A 24,184-nucleotide genomic window follows, 5' to 3' on the forward strand; every position below is an offset into this window, starting at 1 on the left:
GAGGCCAACACCAGCCCTGCCCACCTGCTCCTTCCTCACCCTCAGGAAGAGCATCGTTTCGATGTCGTGGATGAAGGGGGAGGCCCGGAGGCCTGGGGTGGCGGGGTCATGACCCGAGTTTGCACATCGGAGATGGGGCTAAGCCGGGCCTGGAACCCAGGTCTCCAGTCTCCCACGTGCTGTTCCCCAACCCCTGGCCTTCCCCACAACTGTTTCACCAAAACTGGTTTCATGCATTCGGGGATCTCTTGGAGTCTGGGTTTAAAACCTTGGACATCCCCTGGAGAAGCTTTTCCTCATTTCTTCCTAAAATGTTCCTCCCACCATGACTGTGCTTCAAATTCCCCAGCCCATTGATGTTAACAATAGAAAAGACTTTAACAGGTTATTTGGGACAAAACTTTATACCATTAATACTTTTGGAAACGAAGAAAGATGGCAAAAATTAAGAGTGATTTAAGGGACAGGTAGGTGGAATTTAAAACAGGCTGGACTTGAGTGTCCCTCAAAATTCTAGCCTCAGCCTTTTTCCTACAGAGCTCACAAGCGTGTAGGGTCACAGGGAGGGGCTTCAGGGCAGACCCTGGGGAGGCCTCGGAGGCAGGATGGGTGGCATGTGACCAATCGGAGTGGACTGGATTTTGGTAAAAAGATGCAACCGGGCTCTTTCCTGCCTCTCTCCTCCCCACATTGCCCTGTTCAGACCCCCTTTCTTTCCTGGACGCTCGTCCTGGCCCTCTGCCTCTTCCCCTCTCCCCTTCTTCTTCCACACTCCTCCCTGCCCTCCAGACCCCTCGTCTCTGGTCTCTGCCTTTCTCTTCTTCCGCCCCTAGCCTCCTGCTCCTGCTCCAGGCTTCTCTATCCCCCGTCCTCAGGTTCCCTGCCACCCCCTGCCCGGACCCTCCACCCTGGGGTGCCCCCCACATGACCTCTCTGGCCTCTGTCTTCCAGGTCACCCAGACCCCAGGCCACATATGTGAATGGCGGCCTCCCAGGCACACAGCACATCAAGCAGGAGTCCCTGCCTGACTACCAGGCCATGGTGGAAGCCCACGCACCCCTGTCTACCCACTGCCGGGCCCCACCAGCCAGCGGCCTGCACGCCAACCTGGACCTCCCAGGCCGAGGCCTCACCAACCCTGCCCCCTCCTGCTACCTTCTAGGCAGCGAACTCGGCCCTGCCCTGGGCCCCCAGCCTGAGAGCCACCTCGCCGAGGGCGGCCATAAGCGCTGCTGCCTCCTGGGCCTGCCCCCCACCTCCTCTGCCTCCTCCGCACCCTGTGCCGCCTCCGAGGGCCTCAGCGTCACCTCCATCATCCGCTCCTCCCAGACAGCGCTGGTCACCTGCGTAAATGGACTCCGTAGCCCCCCTCTGCCGGGAGACCTGGGAGGCCCTCCCAAGCGGGCCAGGCTCGGCCCTGCAGCCACTGAGAGCCACGAGGGCACCTTGCAGCTTGAAGCCTGCTGGAAGGCAAGCTTCCTGAAGCAGGAGCCTGCGGACGAGTTCTCGGAGCTCTTCGGGCCTCACCAGCAGGGCCTGCCGCCCCCCTACCCCCTGCCTCAGCTGCCACCCGGCCCGGGCCTCGGAGGCCTAGGGCTGGGCCTGGTGGGCAGGGTGGTGGCCGGGCGGCAGGCGTGCCGCTGGGTGGACTGCTGTGCAGCCTATGAGCAGCAGGAGGAGCTGGTGCGGCACATCGAGAAGAGCCACATTGACCAGCGCAAGGGCGAGGACTTCACCTGTTTCTGGGCTGGCTGCGTGCGCCGCTACAAGCCCTTCAACGCCCGCTACAAGCTGCTCATCCACATGAGGGTGCACTCAGGCGAGAAGCCCAACAAGTGCATGGTGAGTCCCCCCGCCAGGCCCCAGCCTGACCGCGGCCAGAGCAGCACCCTGCCCCTCACCGCCCGGGAGAGGTCTAGCTGGGACTCTGTACCTGAGGAGTCCCCTGTGGTGAAGAGGGAGGGGCCAATGCTGACGGACAGGGCCGCCAGTCCAGATGTTCAGTGGCCCATCGTGGGGCACTTTGGCACAGGGGTCCCTCCTCGTGCTCTCCAGGTGCCCCACCCCACCCTGAGGGGTTAGACGTGCCTTAGCATATACCACGCGGTCTGGTGTTGCACACACTCGTTCAGGTGGTGGCACACATGCTCTGAGGTCAAAACCAGCACAGCCAGTCTTCTCTCTGACGTGCACATGCTCAGTGTCCCACCTGCTGATGGCCGCACGAGGCCTGGGGAACGTGCTCTCCTCCCACTCTGGGCCTTCTCCGGCATCCTCCCCAGGGATACTCATACCCCAGACCTTCTCTCGGAGCAGCCAACAGCCTCAGCTCTGACCAAGGAGCATGGGCCCTTGCGGGAGTCCAGTTTGAGAGCTGTGGGTTGCTAGGGCAGCTTGTAGAGTAAGGCTAAGAGTTAGCAGCTAAGGCCCGGCTGAGATGCCTGTACAGGTGTTCTGGCTGGGGATGGGACTAAGGTTCCCAGACACACGCACACAAACACACACACACACACACACACACACACACACACACACACAGGTGTGCTAACTCTAGGCACCTGGGCCTCGGGCCCTTCTGACAGGTCATTTCCATGCTCTGCTCTTACTGTGGCAAAAATTTGTATCAGAGGCTGGGAGCACAGTCTCAGCACCTGATATCCTCAGCCTAGAGGCCGTGCCCCGCAGGCCCAGCAGCCCACCAGGAGAGACCCCTGCTTGGGAATGGAAGGGCTGGGCCCCAGGGGGTGCTCTGCATGATAGAGAAACAAGGGCCACCAGGGCCATAGCTCAGTCTTCCCAGCCACTGGGGGTGGGTGAGGCAGAGGAAGGCAGCAGTGTGTCTGGTCTGCTGGGGCCGGTGTCCTAGCCAAGGTCGGGTTTTCTGCACTCGAATGCTGTCACTGTCGCTGGGCCCCGCCTCAGGGAACACTTGCGTTCAGCCCGGGAAGGGGCACAGTGAGGCCAGCACGTACCCAGGAGACAGTGTGGGGAGTGGGCTTCTGCCCCTGCTCAAAGCCCAGGACCAGGTGGGAGGCAGGAAGCCTTGGCAACCAGCAGCATGAACGCCCTCCTCCTGGGCCAGGTGTTTGCCCTTGGGTCCCACCTGGTCGTGGGCTGTTAGGTGAGTATCTAACTGGATTAGTTTATTCAGCTTCAAGGAGGCTGGGTCTTGAAGGATGAGCAGGAGTTCACTTCACAAATCAGTAAGGGGACGTGGACAGTCTGTGCAAAGGAAGGGAAGTGGGAGGGAACCTGTGGTTGGCATACTGGGACTGGTGGGCAGAGGTTGGATTGAGCAGGGCAAAGTGTTTGACTTTTTCATCTGCTTTTGGACTGAGAGTATACTGGAGGGAGAGCTGGTGGCCAGGTTGGTCCCTGGGGGTGCCCCAGGTTGTTTGGGGTCTTGAGACTTGGCTTGCTGAAATCATCCCCCTGCCTAGAAGGAGATGACCAACAGACAGCCCACGGGCCAGGGCTCCTGCAGGTCAGGGTACAGAGGGGCCCTGTCTCTATCTGAGAACCTTGTGCTGTCAGCAGCTGGGCCACAAGCTCCTTCATGTCTTCTCTCCTGTGGGTGACCCCACCAGTGTCTGGGGTGGGGGCCTAGGTGGAAGGTACATGGCCTGAACCCCAGCATGGTGTGGACAGTGGCCTCTCACACTCGGACCTCCTGTGAGGAGTTGCAGCATCCAGGAAAATCCATGTTGGGGACCTTGGAGGTGGCCCAGGCCCTCCCTGCCCATTTTCCAGTTTGGGAAATGGAGGCCCAGCATGTGTACCAGGAGGGCCCAGGTCACCCAGGGCAGTCTCATGATATCTCTCTGGGGTTCTTTCTCCTGCACCAGCCTGCCAGGGTTTCATTCGATTCACCAACTCCACAGAGTACCAGCTTAACACCTGGCCTGTGTCTAGCACTGGGGACCCAAACCTGAACCTGCCAAGGTCCTTGCCTTCAGGGTGCCCATGGTCAGGGATATGTGGGAGAGGGGATGGGGTCAGTGATGGGTTCTAGGACGGAGTCTGCATAGGTCCAGGGAAGAAAGGCCCAGAAGGGCTTCATGGAGGAAGTGATGTCCAAGCCGTGTCTACACTCACCCGTAATTGTATTTAATCTTTGCAAGGGTCCTGTAAAACCAAAGCGTTTTTAACCGATGAAGAATCAAACGTGCAGCAGGGCCTGACTATGTGGATGGTAGTACCACGAGCAGCCATGGGCCAGGTGCTATTCTAAACAAAAACTCCCTGTGGCCCTCACAACAACCCTATGGTTGAACATCTTATTTTACAAATGAGAAAACTGGGCTCAGAGAGATTGAGTAATTTTCCCCAGGCTACACAGCTAGTTAGAGGCAAACAATAACAGTAGCAATGACAATAATGGTACTATTAGAGGTAATAATTATAACAGTAATAATCATAACAGTAATGGAAGTAAGTCACCCAGTGTTACATAGCTAGTAAGTAGTGGAGTAGAATTTAAACCTACATCTTGCTAAATTATAATGCTCTTGACTGTGTAGTTTCCTTTCCTGTGAAACTGTTTATTCTCTGGGGTCTCAGGGCCGGCCCTGGCTGGGTGCCACCCCCTGTCGACGGATAACAAAGATTGTCTTGTCTTGCCTCTTGGGAGGCATTCTCATAGCCTCCATTAGAGATCCTCCCTTTCCGCCCTAGGGAGTGCTCCCCTCCCTGCCCACCCGGGAGAGTGCTCCCCCTCCCTGCGATGCTGACGCCCATAGGTAACCCAGGGGAAGGGGCGGGTCCCAGCCCGCACCCAGATAAAAAAGATCTCCCTTCTCTGTAAAATTATTAATTTCTCATGACAGGCCTCTGCTACCATGCACTGTAATAGACAAAGGAATTTTGGACCAGGAACCTCCAGAGAACAGGAAATAGATGAGACATTTTGATTGAAGAGTAAATGGCCCACTAAAATAGCAGTTAATCCTTTTATTATCTTTCCAGCAGCCGTTTCCACAGTTCTTTCATGAGGTAAGCCTCCCCCGCCCCATCCAGCTCTAGCGCACCCATCCTCACAGCTGGTTTGAATTTAGCCCGCGGGGCCTGGGCCCAGCACCAGGCAGGCCTCCATGTGCCGCGCCCCCGGCTCTCCTCGGCCCGGGCATCTTTGTCCTTGGACCTGGGGTGGGAATGCACCACCTCCCCCACCCCGGTGCCCCCAATCCCTGGGCCTGACCTCCCCGTCCACTCCCCACCCCGGCCTCTCCATGGCCCGTCCACACTATCCAGAGGAAGCTCCCTAATCTCTTTGCAATATCCTGTTTGGTTTGTACGTTGCCCGAGTTGTCTTAGCCTTATTACATTTGGGGCTTCATCTGTGTTACAATAGCTAGGTAATGTCCAACCCAAATAGCGATGCGACGCCTCAAATACGTTAATTTGGGGAAGATTAATTTCATGCTTTCTTAGGTTGGTTCTCCCAGACAGTTGGAATTTTGATTGTCTGAGACAACAGAAATTAGCAGACTGCATAGTTTGCTTTTCTTCACATTAAACAAATGAGAGGCAGAGTGAAAAAGGAAAACCTCTCCTTGTGAAGCCTTTTCCTTTTCTACCTTGGGTTTTATGAATAACGACAATGACAACACTCCCTCACTTGTGAAGTGTTTTAACAAACTTGAGAGCAGTGTAGAAGGCGTGTTCAGAGAGGCAAAAAAAAAAACAGACAGACCTGTGTTCCAGCCGGGTTCTGCCACTCTCCGGCTGTGTGACCCCAGGCAGGTGACTTACCCTTTCTGAACTGTAGCATTCTTGGTTGTAAAATGGGACAAGAGCAGTCCCTGCCTTTTAGGGTTGTTGTTATTAGGGTTAAAAGGAATGATATAAGGGAATGTGCCTCGTTAGTTCTCTTCTTCCCCCCACATGCTCTGTCACATTGCTCTCACACTGAACTCCTGCCCCAGGAGTTAGGATAGGATTGCTTATGGCTGTTTTACAGATAAAGAAACTAAGGCCCGAAAGAGGAAGTGACTGGCCCAAAGCCACTCAGCCAGTCAGTGGACTTGAGGTGGGCAGGATAGCACACACGCAGGTACTTCTGCGGCGGTAGTTCGCTAGCCTGGCTGTCTGTTGTCTGCCAGTGATCCCTGATGTTTTGCATCTTGCTCAATTGCAGTCACTTACAGATGGCCTGCTCTGAGCCAGGGTCTTATAGGGTGACTGATGGTGGAGTGGGGCAAGCTGGGGCAGTGGCACGGGGACATGTCCTGTACCTCCCAGTCCTCATGAGCAGCTGGAGCCTCGGGGCTGGCTTTATATTGCCATCCTGACCCCTGAGGCAGCTGCACCTGCTTCGGTCTCTGGTCCCTACCATTCACACCCCTCTCCACTCTCTGCCGGTCCTGGGTGCCATTGAACCTGGGACCAGAGAAGTACATCTGGCGAAAAGCTGAGTACCGATTGGCCTCAACCAGCCCCTTTGCTGGTGAGGAATTCAGAACACCAGCCACCAGGCCAGGTCCCCTGGAAGGGCCTTGCCCACCTCCCAGAGGCCCAGCCCAGGCCACACCTGCTCTCATCCCCCATAATCCAGGGCTTCTGGCATCTCCTTTTTGCTTTGCCCATGCCCTATAGTCCCCACTCTGAGGAACACCCTGGGTGTAGGGAATGATTGGGAGGGGTGGTAGAGGGAATTGCTCTTTACTGAGATTCGGAGTGCTGTATCCTGGCTCAGTGCTAACCACTCCCCATTCCATCCTCAGAACTCAGCTCGTCAAAAATCTAAGGCCCAGAGAGGCCAAATCACTCCCCAAGGCCGCCCAGTCCACCAAGTGTCAGGAAATAGACACTGACCAGGTGCTGATCTCCACACCCAAGCAGTGAGCTGAGAATCAGAGAGGCTTGACTGGGAGTCTGGGATCATCTCTCATGGGAGGTGCTGAGGGAGAAGAGAACTGGTATATTCTGAGACATACTCTGTCCAGCTGTCATGCCATCACGGCTTTAGAGTCCAGCATAAGCACAACCAGGCCCATTTTGTAGGAGAAACTGAAGTTCCCGGATGCAATGTCTCTCAGTGTCTCACCTGCCTTTCAAATCCCAGCTGTCAGGCTCAGCCTGGCCATTCTGCCTTCCACTGCCTGCCTTTGCCCAGCCTTCCACCTCCTCCTTCATCGGAGCCACCTCCATGCATCCCAGCTGGTAGTGCAGCACAGTGGGTGGAGCAGCTGCCTCTCCCCCCTGGCCCTCATGTCCTGAGACCACCCTGTGGGTGGGGCACGTTTCTGGGCCAGCAGACACCCCTGGCTCATCTCGACATCTCAGGCAGGTGGCAGGGAATCCAGACCTGGAATATCGGAACAGGCTGGTCTCCCAGTCCATCCCCTCTGTACGTAGAGGTGCTTGGGAAGACAGGGGCCCAGAGAGAGTGGGGAAGGGCCCAGGGTTGCCCAGCAAATGGATAACAGTGGTCAGAGAAAGTTCCCTGAAGGAACTGGTAACCTAAAGCTGGAGAAGACCTGCATGTGGGGAAGTGGCCCACAAAGGGGAAAGAGTGCTTGCTCCCTCTGAAACATTTGTCTCTCCTAAGGGGCAGGCTCCCCTGTGGGCCGGGCCTCATACTGGGAGCTGGGGGTCCAGTGATGAAGGTGATGCAACGCGAGGCTTCTGGCATGGGGGAAGACCGCTGCCCTTGAATCTTTAGCTATTTAATGAATGATGGAGCTAGGAGGCTGAGTTTTTGAGGCCTGGCTGCATAACCTTGTCCAAATCAGTCGAGGGGGACAGGAACATTATTGAAACTTTTGTTGGGTGTTTGCAGTTTAGGTAGGACCCCTGCACACAGGCTCTTGGCCCTCAGAATATTCCTGGAGAGGAGACTGTAATGATTATCCCCATTTTTCAGATGGGCAAAGTGTGGTCCAGTTCATGCCCAAATTGAGGTCCCGGGGGCATCATGGGGTCAGGATATAAACCGAGGTCTCATTCTGAGCCCAAAGACTGCACTAGCCATGACCCCAAGCCACCTCTCAGGCAGAGAATCATGAGTGTGTCTACAAATACCAAGAGAATATCAGGATCTAAAATTCATTCAGCAAGCTGCCACTGAGTCCCTTCTGTATGCCAGGCCCTGGCTGGGCACTGGGGTCATAGAAGGCAATCAAACCTGGCCTGGCCTCCAGGAGCCCTCATTTGAGTGGAGAGGCTGATGGCACTGAGCTGTTTTCCCCAAGAAGCCAGCACCCCAGGCACCTTGAGAGCCTGTTTCCAAGCCCCTGCCCTGGTGACATGATGGGTCTCTTGTTCCATCTTGGAGCAGAGAACACCTCATGAGTTGTGGAGTAAGACATTTCACCTTCTTTAAAATGAACATGTCACCCAATACAAATTCCCTTCCTGGAGGTTGGGGTTTCTGGTCAAATTAAAAAGCTACAGAACAGCACCCACTCTCTGGGAAAATGTTTTTCTATTTAAAATGTCCAGTGTACAATAATAAAATATGAGATATGCAAAGAAGCAAGAAAATAGGACCCAACATAAACCAACCCATACATGACCAAGATAGTGCAACTAGCAGACTAGCAGACTAAGACTTTGAAATAACTATTACAAATATGTTCAAAATTAACAGAAAAATAAAAGAAGAACAGGGAAACAGGATCTCAGCAGTGAACTAGAAACTATAAAATAAACACAAAATGTAAATCCTAGAAATGAAAAATATAATATGAAATCATAATACTTTGAAAAGTTTAACAACAAAATGAAGGTTGTAGGAGAAAGTATTAGTAAGTTTAAAGACAGGTCAATAAATAGAAATCATTCAAGGCCAGAGAGAAAAATACTGTGTTGTGAGGGGAGGAGGAAGTTGCAGGAAGACCTTACAGTGTCAGTTACATGTTTGGAATATCAAGTGGTCTAACATTCATGTAATTGGAGTCCCAGAAGGAAAAGAAAGGGTGGCGCAGAAAAAAATATTTGAAGGATTATCGATTGAAAATTTTCCCAATTTGTTGAAAAACATAAAATCACAATTCTAAGAAACTCAGTGAACTCCGAAGAAGATAAGTACCTGGAAAAGCATGGCTACATACATCGTACTCAAACTCCTGAAAATCACAACTAAAGAGAAGATCCTAAAGCCAACCAAGGAACAAAGTCCTATCACAAACAGAAGAACAATTATAAGAGTGACTATTAACTTCTCACCAAAAATAATTTAAAACACAAAGGAATGACATCTTTAGAGTACGTAAAGGGAAAAAAATTAAGCTGCAAAATGGAATATGGTTTAAAACCCCTGGCCTGGGGAACCCTACTGTGAATGAGCCGAGAGAGGCCAAGCTGGTCCACCCAGCTCAGGTCACCAAATCCACCCGCTCTGGAAACAAGCTTGAGCCTCACCCTCCTTCCAGGGTGGGGAAGGGTCTGGGTAAGGAAACTGTGCCAGTTTGGATGTATTATGTCTTCCAAAATGCCATGTTCTTTAATGCAATCTTGTGGAGGCAGACATATTAGTGTTGATTAGGTTGGAACCTTTGGATTAGGTTGTTTCCATGGAGATGGGACCCATCCAACTGCAGGTTATAATTTTGAGTAGATTATTTCCATGGACATGTGGCCTCACCCATTCAGCATGGGTCTTGATTTCATTACTTGAGTCCTATAAAAGAGCTCACAAACAGAAGGACCTCAGAACAGCTGAGAGTGACATTTTGGAGAGCAGCTGAGATATACATTTTGGAAACGGCCGCTGAAAGCAGATTCTTGCTGACACTTTGAGATGCTAGCCCAGTGTTTGCTCCGGAAAAGCTAAGAGAGGAAAAAATGCCCCAAGACCAAATTTTGAAGAACGTACAGGAGCTGAAAGAGGAGCTGGAACACAACCCGGGAACAGGAGATGCCAGCCACATGCCTTCCCAGCTAAGGGTTTCCCGGACACCATTGGCCTTCCTTCGGGGAAGGTATACTCATGTTGATGCCTTAATTTGGACCTGTTCATGGCCTTCAGACTGTAAATTTGTAACCAAATAAACCCCCTTTATAAAAGCCAATCCATTTCTGATATTTTGCATAATGGCAGCATTAGCAAACTGGAACAGAAACTTTATTGGATAGAGGTACCCAGAAGTGCCCCTCATTAACAATCCCTCCTAGGATCCACTCTTATTAGTAGACAGGGAAATTGTAGCCTAGACAGGGGGCATCAATAGCCCACAGCCATCCAGCCAGTTGGCAGTAGTCCTGCAATGTCTGCCCTGAAGCTTCCTCCCCACCCAAACTCCTAGAGAGTCTTAGCACACTCCAGGTCCTTTCTCTCCTCAGGGACTTGGCTTTTGCTGGTTCCACTGTCTGGAGTGCCTTGCCCAGCCTGGCAAGCTCCTAGCCATCCTTCACAACCCAATCCAGTGCCTCCTCAGCTCCTGAAGTCTTCCTGGTCTCCTGGCCCACTTGCCTCCTGCTCTCCCAGCACGTTGCCTCTGTGTTACAGTGTTTCCTGATGTGACCCGAGTGTCCTGGGGAACACACACCCCGTGGTGCTTGGCCTGGCCTTGGTGGCAGAGTAGCTGAGCCCACACCTCTGGTGACCATCCATCCTTTCTGCTTCAAGGCTGGGGGAGGGTGCCTGGACACTGTCCTCCAGAGCACTTTGCTTGAAGTCACAAAGCCGGTGGGACCTTAAAGATTGTCATGTCCACTTTCTGATCTGCTGCTTGGAGTTTTTCTGCAGGAAAGCCTGAATATGAAAAACAGCTTTGCTACCTACCAGCCTGTGATTGTGTGCAAGTAACTTGACTTCTGTAAGCCTCAGTTTCCTTACCTGTAAAATGGAAGGAATAGGATTGTGGAAAGGATTCAGTGAGATACTATACATACAGTGCCTGGCCCGTAGCAAGTGCAACAACAAATGGTTCTGACTCTTCTGAGCAGTTTGCATTGAGGAAGGAGAGAAAGGAAGAGTCAACAATGGAAGGTGGCTGTTCAGTCATGAATGTCCCCAAAGGGACAGAGAAGGCTGTTTAGTCCCAGCTCTGCCAAGGACTGGCTGTGTGGCCTTGGATGGGTCACTTGGCTGTGCTGAGCTGCAGTTCCCTGAGCCGTGAAATGGGATGATCTCCAGCACTCAGAGGTTTTGGTATACTCATGTACAGCAGGGGCCCAGCAAATGTTAATACCCTTCCCTCTTTTGAACCCAAGGTTCCAGCTCCACAGATACTGGCCTCTTGGCTTATACTGGAATGCCTTCCTCCCTCCCCTTGTTATTTAATATTAAACCTGGGGCTTAGTAAGGAGAAGCTTCCTGGAAGCCAGTGTTGTCCTGGTTCTCTGGCCTCTAGTCATTGTACAGAGAGGGAAACTGAGGCCCCAGATGGGGAAGTAACTGGCCTGGGAAAGGGCAGAGGAGCTGGAGGCAGCTGGAGTTGGAGGCTCCTTCCAGCTCTGCAGCTCCCTAGCTGTGAAACCTTGGACAGGTCACTTCACTCCCCAGTCTCAGTTTATGCATCTTCAAAACAGGGGTTGTGATGCTTGCCCCAAAAAGAGTCTCTGTAAGGGGCAGAGGGGCACGGTTGCCCCAGTTCAACAACACTGGCTTCCAGCTGAGCTCCCGACTTCCGGCCCAGTGCCCCTGCCTGTAAGCTGGGCCTCACAGTGCAGAGGTCACCCTCACTGGCACGTGCCTCCCACTTATGCTTTCCTTCAGGAATGTAACTTGTTAACCACATATTCCCCAAATCCAGTTCCTGGCTTTTCAGCCTCTGCTTGCAGCTCTCCTGGATGTCCCGAACCTACCCCTCTTCCCACCTACCCCACCCTCATTTGCACCTCCATCCCCACCTTCCTTCCATCCCCACTCCACCCTGGCTTCCATTCACAGCCTCATCCGCACCCCTCCCTTGACCTCCTCCCCTCCCTTTCCTAATTTAAATTCTGAGCCAAGAATTGGTGGCCCAGTGGTTAGGCACAAAGGTTAGCGCTGGGGTTCAAATCCGCACTTGGCCTTTTAACCAGCTGGAGACCTCAAGCAAGTCCCATAGGCTCAGTTTCCTGTCTATGTAAAGGGGAGAGTGTTAGGAGGATTAAATGAGATCATGTATAAGGAGCACTGATCTTGGTACGTGAAAACAGGAGCCTTGTATTTATTTATTTTTTGGAGTTACCAAACCCAAGCTCTTACAGAGCTGAGAATTCCTGGGAGCAGCAAACTTGAGGGAACAGGAAGGCTAGCCAAGTTTTGTGAACTCAACACTGTTTTATGGAATAAGAAAAAAATTATAGATATAAAAAACAACCTTCTGAATTGAATTAAAAATAAAAGGGAAAAAAAAAGCTTTTAATTTAATGTAAATAGTATTAAAATGATTCCCTTAGAATGAGGAAGTCAGATAAAATCAGCACTGACTCCAAGAAAGTGGCCAGACCATGTTTCTGAGAAGGACCTTCTGGAAATGGTGAACTTTGTGATTGAGCCTTAATAGGCTCTGTCTCCGCTGGACAGCAGATGGGTTGGTCAGAGCTGATTTTTTTTTTTGCATCTTGCTTGGGCCAGGCTGCAGTGAAAGACCTCAGTGTCTCTGTTAAAGGGGTGAAGGGCCAAATGACCCTTAAAGGCTGTCACCTCGGACACCCTGGGATCCCCAGGAGAAGGGACAGAGTGTCTGCTGAGTCCTTACCTGTGACCCTCCCACAGGAGAGAGCCATGGGCCTCTGCATGTTGTCCCTCCCCTTACCCCCACCAACCTTTCAACAAAGTTTGGTTGACAGCTACCCTGGGCCAGGTTCAACTGATGCTAGATGCAAGGGGTGCAAAATCAAATGAGGACAGGATTGGTGGTGAGGGAATCGACTGAATGCTGTGGAGGCCTGGAAGGAGCAGTCCTCCTCCAGCCTGTCATGAGAGCTGGGCATTAAAGGGTGAGTAGGAACTTGCCAGGAGCAGACCATGAGGAAGGGCATTACAGGGAATGGGAACAGCATATGCAAAAGTTTCAAGCTGTGACGGTCTTGACCTTGGGGGAAGCATAGGTGTCCTTTTGTACCTGGAGTGGAGTTGTGTGCATGGGGGCTGGGACCAAAATTGGGTCTTAAAAGGCCTCAAAATCTAGCATGAGGAGCTCAGACTCTACTCCGAGGGCAGCAGAGAGAGTCATGGAAGAGTTCTAAGCATGAGAATGATGTGATCAATGTTGAAATTTAGAATTGTCTGTAGTTCGGAGTGTACTTTGGATGGGGAACGACAGGCAGATGTGGACGCTGAGGCCCAGGAAGGGAGACCAACCAAAACCTAGAGCCCCTTTTCCCGAGATCCACCCAGAGAAGCTCAGATGAGACCTGCCTCCAAACAGCAGGGCTTGGCTGCCAGCTGGGGCCTGGCATCTGAGGGCCAGGCCAGGTCAGCCCTGTGGGCTGTGCTGGGGCATGGCGTCTACACACCGTTGAGTAATGGAGCTCAATCCCCCTTTGGAAAGGGCATCCAGTGCATTTACCAATGGGGAATGGGAAAGGCTTTTCCCATAATGTGGCTCCGTAAAGTTTGCACAACTGTTCTTTGTTTCCCATCCATCCCCACAATAAATCTTCTTCCGCTGCTAGGACTGGAGCCTCCGTGGTCTGTAAGTGATTACAGCACTGACGCGCAGCTCTGCCTCCTCGCAGTACATTCTTCTTACATGGGTAATGAGAAAATGAGAGTCCATCATTGATTTTATGGCCTGACAAGTGACAATTTCCAAATGGTTGGGAGGTGCTGCCTTCTCGACAGCAGCCTGCTCTCTCCCCTTCCACATACCCTTCCAGCTCCTGCGAGAGGCCTGCCCTGTGTGAGCGTAAGCCCCAGCAGGCAGGCAGACACTGTAGCTTGCAATGGCCATTTCCCAGGCTTGGTTTGGGAGGTCTTTGCAGGGCTATGCATTTCTGGTGGCGAAACTGGAGGGTCTCTGCTGTGCACGGAGCAAGCAAGCACCCAGTGAGTTGTTCAACTGAGGAACCATCTAACCATCTATCAGGCCCTTTGTTTTATCGGATCCAAATACCATAGTTTTCAAGTTGAAAGTAACAGTTGCATTTCTCCAGGGCACAGTTGGTCCCTGGATGCATAATTTTGATGAGTGATTCCTATCCTCGAGGAATACACAGGGTAGTAGCACACTCTGCATTTAACAGATGGGGTCACCGAGGTCTACGGAGTGGAAGCTACCTGCCCAGGTAACAGCTCTGGGACTGTAACTCACATCCCTAACTCTGTCCTGTGATCTTCACACTGCCCACACTTGTCTTCTGCACTCCCATTTAACCATGAGTTTATGCTTCCAAGCATCTGCTGAACCCTGAATTTGGGGAGTCATTTGGCCTATAGGGACATTTCTGATGCAGCTTAGTTGCCAATGAACATGTCAGCAATGAGAACTCAAGAGAGTTTGGGCCCGGACAGGAAAATGCATCTACTGTGCCTCAGATATTTCCTCAAGCTCCCCTTCCCCACCACCACCCACTACCTGCTCCCACTTCCCCTCCCTGCGGCATCCAGGACAAGAGAAGTTGGCTCATGGGGAGGCGGCATGTCTGACTGCCTGGGTTTGCACTTTTGCTGTTTGCAGATGTGGACACTGAGGCCCAAAGAAGAGATTTGGCTCATTGAAGATCACAGGCCAGAATAACTAAAGCTCAGCTCCCTTGCCTCCCAGCTCAGTGTCCTTCCTGCCATTTGTTGAGTGCCTACCATGTGCTAGGCCATGTGCTGAGGGCTTACATGCAGTGCCTCCCTCTGTACCATCCCTGCCTCCCAATTTCTAAAGAACTCTGTCTTGTCTGGTGTTTTATTTGCACTGGAGAAGGACCTTCTAGATAATCTCATATGAAGATCCCCCCCAACCCTGTGACACCCTTTGGCAGATGAGGGACCCAAGGCCCATAGTAGGGAGGTGACCTGTTGGAGGTCACACAATGGGAGGTGACTGGCAGGGCCTGGATCACGAGGAACTGCCCAGCAGGCTCCAGGGAGCCTTCAACCAGCGGTGGGCTTCAAACATCACACCTCCTTCTGTGCCTTGGAAAAGTACGATGATTGACGCTGTGAGGTTAGGCCCAGGTGAAGCCTAGGTTTGTGTGAAGGTCCACACAGGCCTAAACCAACATGGGTTCTTGCTGTCCCCGTATGTCCCTGACCCCTTTCTTTGTTCATGCAGACAGAACCACCCGGCCTGTTTCTCCATGTGTGTAATGAGGACTTTGATTAGATTAAGTTCAAAGCCATCTTACATCTCATGCCCCTGGTTCAATCAGTCTAATGGCAGTGCTAGCCAGGGCTTCAGAACTCAGTTCCAGTCCCAGCTCTGCACTCAAATTGCCTTGTGATTGTGGGCAAGCTGTGAAACCCTTTGGAGCCTCAGCTTTCTCATGTATAAAATGGAGGACTTGGACTCCAGGATCCTTAAGATTCTTTGAACTCAGATATACAAACAGCCATAGTTCATCTTTTCACATTCTTGGCACAGCAGTGGGAAAGGAAGGAGATGGAGGATAAGGAAAGGGCAGGAGGAATGGGGACCCCTGCAGTGTTCTCTGGCCTCAGTTCCTTCCATGCTTCTCTCCCTTGCTCTTCCCCAACCACCCTGGCCTCCTGGCTGTTCCTCAGATCTGCTAATTTTGTTCCCTCCTTGGGCTCTTTGCACAGCTGTTCCCTCTGCCTGGAATGCTCTTGCCCCGGAGAGCCAGGTGGTTCAACCCTTACTCTATTCACATAGGCCTCTGCTCCTATGTCACCTCCTCCAGGAGGCCTTCCCTGAGTGCCTGTCTAGAATAGCAACTTCAGCCATTCTCTGCCCCATATGCTCCCTGATATTATGTCAAGTGTTTTGTTCTCATCTGGTCCCTCCACTCAAATGTAAACTCTGTGAGGTCTAGATCTTTTTATGCTCTGTTTCCTGCTGTGTCCCCATTGCCTCAAGTAGTTCCTGGAACACAGTAGGTGATCAACAATTACTTGCTAAATTAATGTTACTGAATAAACAGGACTTATCGGGCTCAATTTGGGCAGAATTGATGGAATGTGCTGGCAAGGACCCAAGCTGAGAGGAGTCTTATCCTGCAAAATGGGGGTTTTTGCAACAAACTCACTGGGTAGCGGTGAGGATTGCCTGGGTTGCTGTATGAGAGGCATTTCCATATTAGGTGAAATGAGGTGGTCTCCCCAGAGCCCAGCACAGCATCTCCCCAACCCATCCCTCACCCCGATTCCCCTCCATCCCTAATCTGGAAGATCAGGGTAAAAGAGAGGCTATGGCCTGAGTCCACAAGCTCATGGAATGTCAGACCCAGACAAAAGCTTAGAAACCCTCTGGCTCAATCCCATTTACAAATTTGGAAACTGAGGCCCAGAGAGGTTTCCAGGCTGTTTCTGCGTGTTGGAAAGAAATTTACAATCAAGTCCTCCAAACAGTAGATGCTTGGTAATTAGTTGCTGCTGCTGCAGCTGTTTATCATGACTTCAGTCTCCACAGATCCCGTTTTTATGACCTTGGGCACAGAGATGGGGCAAGAGTTCAATTTTGCATTAATTTATAACAAAAGGACTAATACAGCCAAGATTGCAGAGCAAACGATTAAACTATTCAACAGCAGCTACTTTAAAGTCCGAGGAAGGAAGGAGAGAGGCATTTGTTTAGACTGCTTTGTTCCAGATACCAGCTGTTTTCTCCTTCAATTCTTTGAGGTAGGCATAACTATCCCATTTCATGGATGAAGAAACTGAGGCTGAGAGAGGTTAAGTGCTGGGATTCCAGCCTTGGCCTCCTGCTGCTGCTCTCTGGGTCAGTGTGATTTTCTGTAATTGAACATGAGCTGATTATTCCTCCTTTCCACTGAGCCCACTCCAGAAGACCCCTAGCAAGCCATCTTAATCAAAAGCAATCACGCGTAATTTGCACTTTTCATGGGTTTGGAGCTGATCCCTCCACTTAACCTGTGCCGGGCAGACTTTGCCAGACTTTGGAATCAGCACTGGGAGCCCAAGGCATCCTTATACTCCACTCTTCTGGCCAACGTGGCAGGAAGATGGCCAACCTCAGAGGTTAGGGGTGGCATGTGGGGCCACAGGGAGGGAGGGAGGGGGTTGGGGGTTGCTGCCTGGGGCTCCAGCCCTGAGAAAGGGGTGAGGGAGCCAGGGCAGGATAGAGCAGCTCTATGCTCATGACTACAGACACTTGGCAGAAAAGGAAACATGGGCAGGACAGTGCTATCCCAAGGTAGCATTTATTGAGTGCTTACTGTATACCCAGCACTGAGAGTGGGTTCACTCATGTCATCTTCCCAACTTCCCTGTGAGGCAGGAACTATCATTAGTCCCATTCTAAGGAAACTGAGTTTCAGAGCCAGTAAGAATAGGAGTCAGGTAAGCCTGCAGTGTAGCCACTCCTCAGAAAGACCTGGGCTTTGCTGCGCAGCTTCTGGGATCCTGGTTCTGCATCCAGTGCCTTTCCTGGTCCTTTATGCAGTGTGACCTTGGCCGGGCAAGCTATTTCCTTGCTCCAGGCTCAGTTTACTCTTCTGTTCAGTGGGCATGCCAATCCTGCTCCATCTGCCTGGGGTTGTTTACCCACCTTCCACCCTGTATCACCCTCATAGCATGCTCATGTCTTGGGGTCCATTACCCCATCTTCCTGTCCTGGAGAGGCAGGGTGGCTGCAGCAGGTCACGGTGGATCAGTGACCAAGCTCAGGGCAGGCTGTTTCCCTGACAACCTCTCCTGTGTTCCTTTGCCGCTTGCACTCTGGGTAGGAAGGGTTTCTTGAGCCAGCTCAGTTCCCTGCTGTTGCTGGGCCCCATGAGCCCAGCTCGTGCTGGGGGAAGACGAGGACCCTCAGGAGTTCAGGGCTGCTCCCAGCTCCAATTGGTAGGAACAGAGGGTCTGCCACGCGCAGTCAGCACCTCTGTCAGGAAGTTGCGGCTCGTGCCTTCAAAGCGCCAGCCGTGTAATTGTCTCCACATTGTGAACCCGGGAAGTGTTGTCCTGACAGCCAGTTGGTAAAATCAGCCAGGGGATCCCCTGCCCACAGCTGGAGCGGTGGTTTCAGCTTTTCAAGAGCTGTCTGAGGTGGTTACAGCAGGGTGTAAATTAGATTCAACTGGCAAGGCCCCACTTCTCCCCTGGAATGTTCCTGAAAATGCTGAGCCTCAGCTCCCAGTGGATCCTGTCAGAGAGAGAAGCGTGGAGCAGGCCTGGGTCCCCGAGAACCCGGGCAGGGGTAGGGAGGGGCGTCCCCAGTGGTGAGATGGGTAAAGCAGGCAGGGCCCTGTCATGATGTTCGTGGGTTCTAGCACTTTGACCTTTGTGGGCCCCTTCTTCCATGAAAAGGATTAAAAATGATCTTTTATGATGGTATTGGTATAAAGACAAATGTTATTATTATTATATATTAAGATATTTTCTTTGACCTAAAAGTTCTTTTATTTTTCTGATTTTAAATTAAATTAAAACATCTTCATGGGTCCGTAAAAGTATTGGTGGGCTCTGGGCAGTGTGCCTGCTGTGCCTAATGGAAGGTCGGCCCTGAAAGCAAAACCTGCAGAGCTGGGAGCTCTTGGGGTACAATCCATGCCTCACCTGGCCCCTTCTTTTCTCTGGGCTCTGTTTCTTCCTCTGCGAAAAAGGCTAAGTGGGGAAGCACCAGAAAATCATGCTCTGCTGTCCTAGTCTGTTCTCTTTTGTCCTAATCCACTTTATTCCATATTGAGTCTTGTCTTCCATTAAGAATTATAGGGGTGTTTGCTTCGGAGCACACATACTAAAATTGGAATGGTACAGAGAAGATTAGCATGGTCCCTGAGCAAGGCTAATATGCAAATTCATGAAATGTTCCATATTTTTTTAAAAAAAGAACTAATAGGTATTGACAATAAAATATCTATATGTAGTTAAGTATGCATATATTAGAGAAAAAGACAAAATATATGAAAAGTCTAAGCTCATTTAGTTATTGCTGTTGAGACTTATATTTTCCTTGAGCTTCCTGGAAGCCAAGGCAAAGAGGGCAGCTTGTTGAATTACAAAATTCTTATTGTCTGGGAAAGGAAGCAGACCAACCAATTTGTCTTTTGGGGCCAGTTTTATCCAAGATTAAATTCTTATGTGTCATGTGTGCTGAGGGCTATAGGAAGGCTGTACAAAATGAGAGTTCATTATTAGGATGACAATAATACAGAGTCATTGAACAAAAAAATAGACCTTATTTTCACAAATAACTTTGCTCATATTCTTTGAGAAAAGCCAAGGGCACAGTAAATAATGGCAGTGAAGGTTCCTTACCTGTTCTCCAATCTAGTCTGTGCAGGGTTCTTTCTCTATCCACATATCAGCCTTCTGAAGTAGCCATCATTATCCCCATTTTACAGGTGAGGAAACTGAGGCTCAGACAAGTTAAGTGACATGACCCCAATCACCCAGTGAGACCTGGATGAGAATCCAGGTTCATCTGACTTCAGGCTTCTATGGCAAGCAGCCTCTCTTTGCAGACTTCAGGGTTTGGTCTGTCACTTGGAGTGGATGAAGCCCCGTGCTCAAGGAGCTCACAGCCTAGTGGATCCTAAGGGTCTTAAAAAGAAGGCGGCAACACTGTGATGCATGCTTTGAGGGGGTGCTTAGGGGACCATGGGAGCTAGGAGAACAAGCACTTGTCAGCCTGGGCCTAGGTTGGGGGGAGTAAGAATAGCATCATGGAGGAAGTGAACGCGGCACCCCAGGGGGAGGTGCTAGTATAGGCAAAGGCCAGGAGGTGAGAGAGAATGAAACCTGGACGGTTGGGAGGGTGGGTGACAGAGGAGAGAGAGGCTGCTTCTTGCCAGGTTTCTTAGTTACAAGCAAGAGAAACCAATTCTGCCCATAATAAGCCCTGCCCCTCTTCCTCCACACCCCCCACACCGCCCCCCACCCAGGAATGTATTAGCAGGCCCTTGGGACCACAGACCATACATCCAAGAGGAGAAGACCAGACTCAGAACACAGGCAGGAGCCCCTGTCCCCTGGGGGCCAGGAAGTGAGGAGCCTATATCTGCTTCACGTGAACAACAGCCTACCCAGACACCTTGGTGGGAGCCTCACTGGTCTTTGGCTTCTGTGGCCTCTCCCTGGGGTCAGAGCTTTAGCAGGACATCCCATTGGCCAGGCCTGTCTGGGCTGGTCAAGGTTGACAGGGGTGGCAGGGGTTGACCCCCAGGCAGCTGCCCTCAGCTCCTTTGTGTGAGGCACGGGAGAACCTCCCTGTTGGAGCCTTCACTCCCCGCACTGAAGGATTCTCTAATATGGGGAAAGGCCGGGCAGCCACAAAATCAGCACATTTGTCAGCTGCAGAAATGACTGGACCCAAGAAATATTCAGGAGGCCTAATTGACAGAAGGTGTGTGTATGTGTGTGTGTGGGGGGGGGCTGTTAAATGTTGGGGGAGGAGATTGGTGCTCTGGTCTGTGGCCTGGGTTCGTGGAGTGGACACTGGTGCAAGCCCTGGCAGCTTGGAGAAGGAAGGTGTGAGTTTGGTTTTGGACATGCAAGTAGGGAGGTCCCAGCTGGAAGGCCATTTGGGGGCAGGGGTTGCAAGTATGAGGCTCACAAGCCAGGAGATGGGGCATCATTGACCTAGAGGTGGCATGGGAGGCTGTAGGAGCTGGCAGGGAGTGTCTGCAGTGAAATGATGGGTAGGGGGGCTGGAGAGAGCCCGCAGGGGGATATCAGCATTTACAGAGGGGTGGGGGCTGTCAGGAAGGAGACAAAGAAGGACAAGAAGAGTGAAATGAAGAGGGTGGCGTTGCCAAGTGAGAGCAGTGAGGGTGGGGGGTGGAGTGGGTTGAAGGGGCACAGAAGGGAGAAGCACCAGGGGTCAGGGAAGATTTCATTTAAGGAGAGAGAGCCTTGGACTTGTTGGAATACAGATGAGAAGGGCTGAGGGGAGTGGGGACATTTTGAAGAGGCTGAGGCAGTCATTAGAGGGACAACTACACAATGGATCAGAGTAGCTTGAGTGGAGGAGGGTGGGGCCCTTGACCCTGTGGGGGCCCAGACCACATGTGTACTTGTGCATGTGTCTGGATCTGGTGATCGTTTGCCCTCTCAGCAGCTGGAATCCCACATGGGTGGAGCTGATCTGTGGACTTGCTCAGAGGGCAGAGTAATACTGGGCAAGTAGCTGAGAAGGCTGGGAGACAGTGAGAAGCCTCTGAGTTGAGCAGGGAGGGAGGTGATGGCAGGCCCAAAGGATGGGGAAGCAGGAGAGGTCAGTGGGTGGACGAGCTGGAAGGGGAGGTGGCTGTGGTCAGAGTGATAAACATGGCCCTGTGACAGGGATTGCTTTGGGCATTCTGCCTGGGGCATCTCAACCTGTGAGTCAGGAATTATTAGCTCCACTTAGTAAATGAGGAGATGGAGGCACAGAGAAGTTAAGTAACAAGTCCATAGTAACACAGCTAATGCTGGAACCAAGGTTTGCTCCTGCAGTCTAGCCTCTGAGTAGGCCAACATACAGGAGAGCAGAACCGAAAGTGTGGGAGAGGGTGGTTGAGGTGGGGTGGAGTAAGGAGTATTTGGGGAAGGAGCCCCAGTGTAGGAAGTCACCCAGGATGAGGCTTGCTGTGGGCTGGGGACAAAGCCTGCACAATGGAGCAGAGCCTTTGCTGAGAGGGAAGTATGAGGAGTGCAGGGGGCACTTCCCCAGGGGCTTATGGGGAATGGGGAGGGCTACCACGAGTATGGAAAAGAAAGAGTGAGCAGGCAGAGAAAACCAAGTTCTCTCCTTTGAGCGCTCTGCGGAGTCATGGGTGCAGCAAGGGCATTGGGGGCCAATGATTTTTTGGTCTATTCCCAGTGCAGCCCACTGTCCTACAGTGAAGGCATGGTTTGGATTGTTCACTCCTGGGCTCTGCTGGAGCTCTCATTCCTCTCCTTCTGACTGCGTGCTCGCCCTGAGTCTCCAAAGAAGGCTGGGTTGTCTCTGCCTCCTGTCTGTCGGGGAAATGAAGGGTCATTACAAAGTCCTCCCATGCAGTGGCTCCTGCAGCCATCTCAGAGCCCTGGGTGGGCACAAAGGCCAGGTCTCTGCAGCTTCTGGTGGTGCAACTACCAGAACGTGTATGTTCATTCATTCATGCATTCATTCATTCATTGCTGAACCCCTGCTCTGTGTCCCACCTCGTGCTGAGTGTTGGGCATACAGCAAGGAGCCCTTCCCACTCTACCCTGGAAATGCTGTCAGTCTAGAGGGGGAGGCAGACTCATGAGCCTGGTTACAAATTGTGTGATAAATCCCCTGGAGGAAAATAAATGGAAGCCAAGAGGATCGAACCCTAGTGGAGGGTGGGAAGGTTTCAGGAGAGAAGCTAGACATGTACAAAAGGATGGGAAAGGTGTCCTAAGTCGAGGGAATGGCATATGCAAAGGCCCAGAGGTGAGAGCTGCAAGCAGCTCAAAACATCGAGTGTGGGGGAGTGGTGGAGGAGAGGCTGAACTGGTGAGCAGGGGCCAGGTGACGGAGGGCCTTGCATGTCAGGCTGAGGAGTAAGGTGTGTTGTGTGTGTGAACATAGATGTGCATGTGCTTCCTGTGCCTCATGAGAGCCAATGTACTCACAGGCATGCCAAGACACTAAAATCTCTGCCCCTCTTGTTAACTAACCAATAATAGCTTAATTCTAGAGGCTTTTCCAGGAACGTAGTTAGTGTCTTTTGTTGCAGTTTCCCAGGGTTTAATAACCCCTTTTCCTCCAGATTTATATAGGCTGCTAGAGAGCTCAGCACTTGCAAATAGTGACCACACTTGGCCCAGGAGTGCTCAGGATGGGCCAGGGTGTCCAGTGAGGGGCCCTGATGATATGTTGGGTGTCAGTGATGTAAGGATGGCCCCATGTGTTGAGAGAATCCCTTTGAGGGAGCCCGAGCTTTGAGGGGAGGGCGTCCTCCCTACAGTGGGCTGCAGTCAGACCCTGGCAGAGCTCAGCCCTCCTCCCGCAGCTCCTAACCATATTCTCCTCTGGACCCCTCAGCCAGGCAACGATCACAGTGGTCCTCGCTCATGGTGCAGCTGGGACCATGAAGGTGTATTGGACACAAGGGCAGAGTGTCCTTCACCCATAACCAAGGACCAGGGGACAAGAGAACCTCGCTGGCCTCCCCAGTCAGATGAGGGCTGGGGGCATTTCCTCCCCAGCTCCAGCCCTGCAATGTGGGTGAATGGTGGGAGGAAGAGAAGGGCTCTCCTCCATGGCTGTGTGACTTCAGGAGAGTTACTTTCCCTTTCTGAAGCTTCCATTTTCTCAGTGGTGTTCTGGTGTTTTAGGTGGGTGTTCCAGACAGAAGCCGAGTCTGAGAGGAGAGTTGTGTACAAGTGGTCTCTCTCAGGAGACCAGGATGGAGGGTCTCCTACAAATAGCAGTAATGACACCTGTCTTCTGGGTGTGGTGTTCATTCACTCATTCTGCAGTCATTTGTCGAGTTCTGGGGATATCCCAGCCAGTGTGCATGGTGCTGGGGACAGGGAGCTCCTATGAGACCTGGGAGGAAGGCAGACTGGGCTGGGCTGTTGCAGAGGCAGCCGATCAAAGGCCCAGTGACATCTGGGGAATTGAGGCAACTGAGAACTGAGGCTCAGAGCTGTGCTGGACCAGGACCTCCTGGAGAATGACCTTAAGGGAACTCAGACCCAGGACTCTGGAAGTAGAGGTCAGAAGGGCACACGGTCTCAGGGCAGGTGAGGCCAGAGATGCCACCATCCCCAGCCCTGTCCCAGACCACAGCATTGCGTCCTGCTCTCTGGAGGGCCCAGAGCAGGCTGTCAGGGATGGTGTGAGGGGAAGCAGAGGTCTCTGTTTGCACAAAGCTAACTGGCCTGCAGCAATTGCTGCTCTAATTGCCAATGCCTTGCAATTTGTGCAACAATTTGGATGTCACGGAATGAAGCAGAGAGTATGCCCTGAGTGTCTGTTTATGCCATTTCTAAACAAGCTGTGGAGATGCCAGGCTTGCTGAGCAAGCAAGAGGCAATCTGTGGTCTCTAGCATTAGCCTGAGCCACCCCCAAGGGACGTGATCAGGGTAAATCAAGTCCATTTCTAGGAACGCAAGCGCTCCTCTCCTGAGGGACTCTGACCCTGGGTTCCTGGCTTCTGGCATTCCCACGTGTATTTGTGCATCTTTGCATGCTTATTGTCATCTCTCTAACACTGTGTGTGTGTGTGTGGGTGGGTGGTGC

General features: G+C 52.0%; 1 protein-coding gene and 1 non-coding gene across 3 annotated transcripts in view; both read left to right on the plus strand.

Moving 5' to 3' along the window:
- The window catches only part of GLIS1 (GLIS family zinc finger 1), a 280,799-nt gene that overhangs the window by 191,373 nt on the left and 65,242 nt on the right, over window positions 1-24,184 (plus strand). For both annotated transcript variants that reach the window (XM_037827178.1, XM_037827179.1), the window contains exon 4: window positions 952-1,843. In XM_037827178.1, the coding sequence (XP_037683106.1) occupies window positions 952-1,843 (892 nt within the window). The remainder of the gene's footprint in view (window positions 1-951; window positions 1,844-24,184) is intronic.
- On the plus strand, window positions 18,719-18,824 carry LOC119528255. Its single transcript, XR_005215575.1, has one exon. It is a non-coding gene; the product is annotated as a U6 spliceosomal RNA (small nuclear RNA).

This window comes from Choloepus didactylus, chromosome 2, assembly GCF_015220235.1.
Source record: "Choloepus didactylus isolate mChoDid1 chromosome 2, mChoDid1.pri, whole genome shotgun sequence".
Lineage (NCBI taxonomy): Eukaryota > Metazoa > Chordata > Mammalia > Pilosa > Megalonychidae > Choloepus > Choloepus didactylus.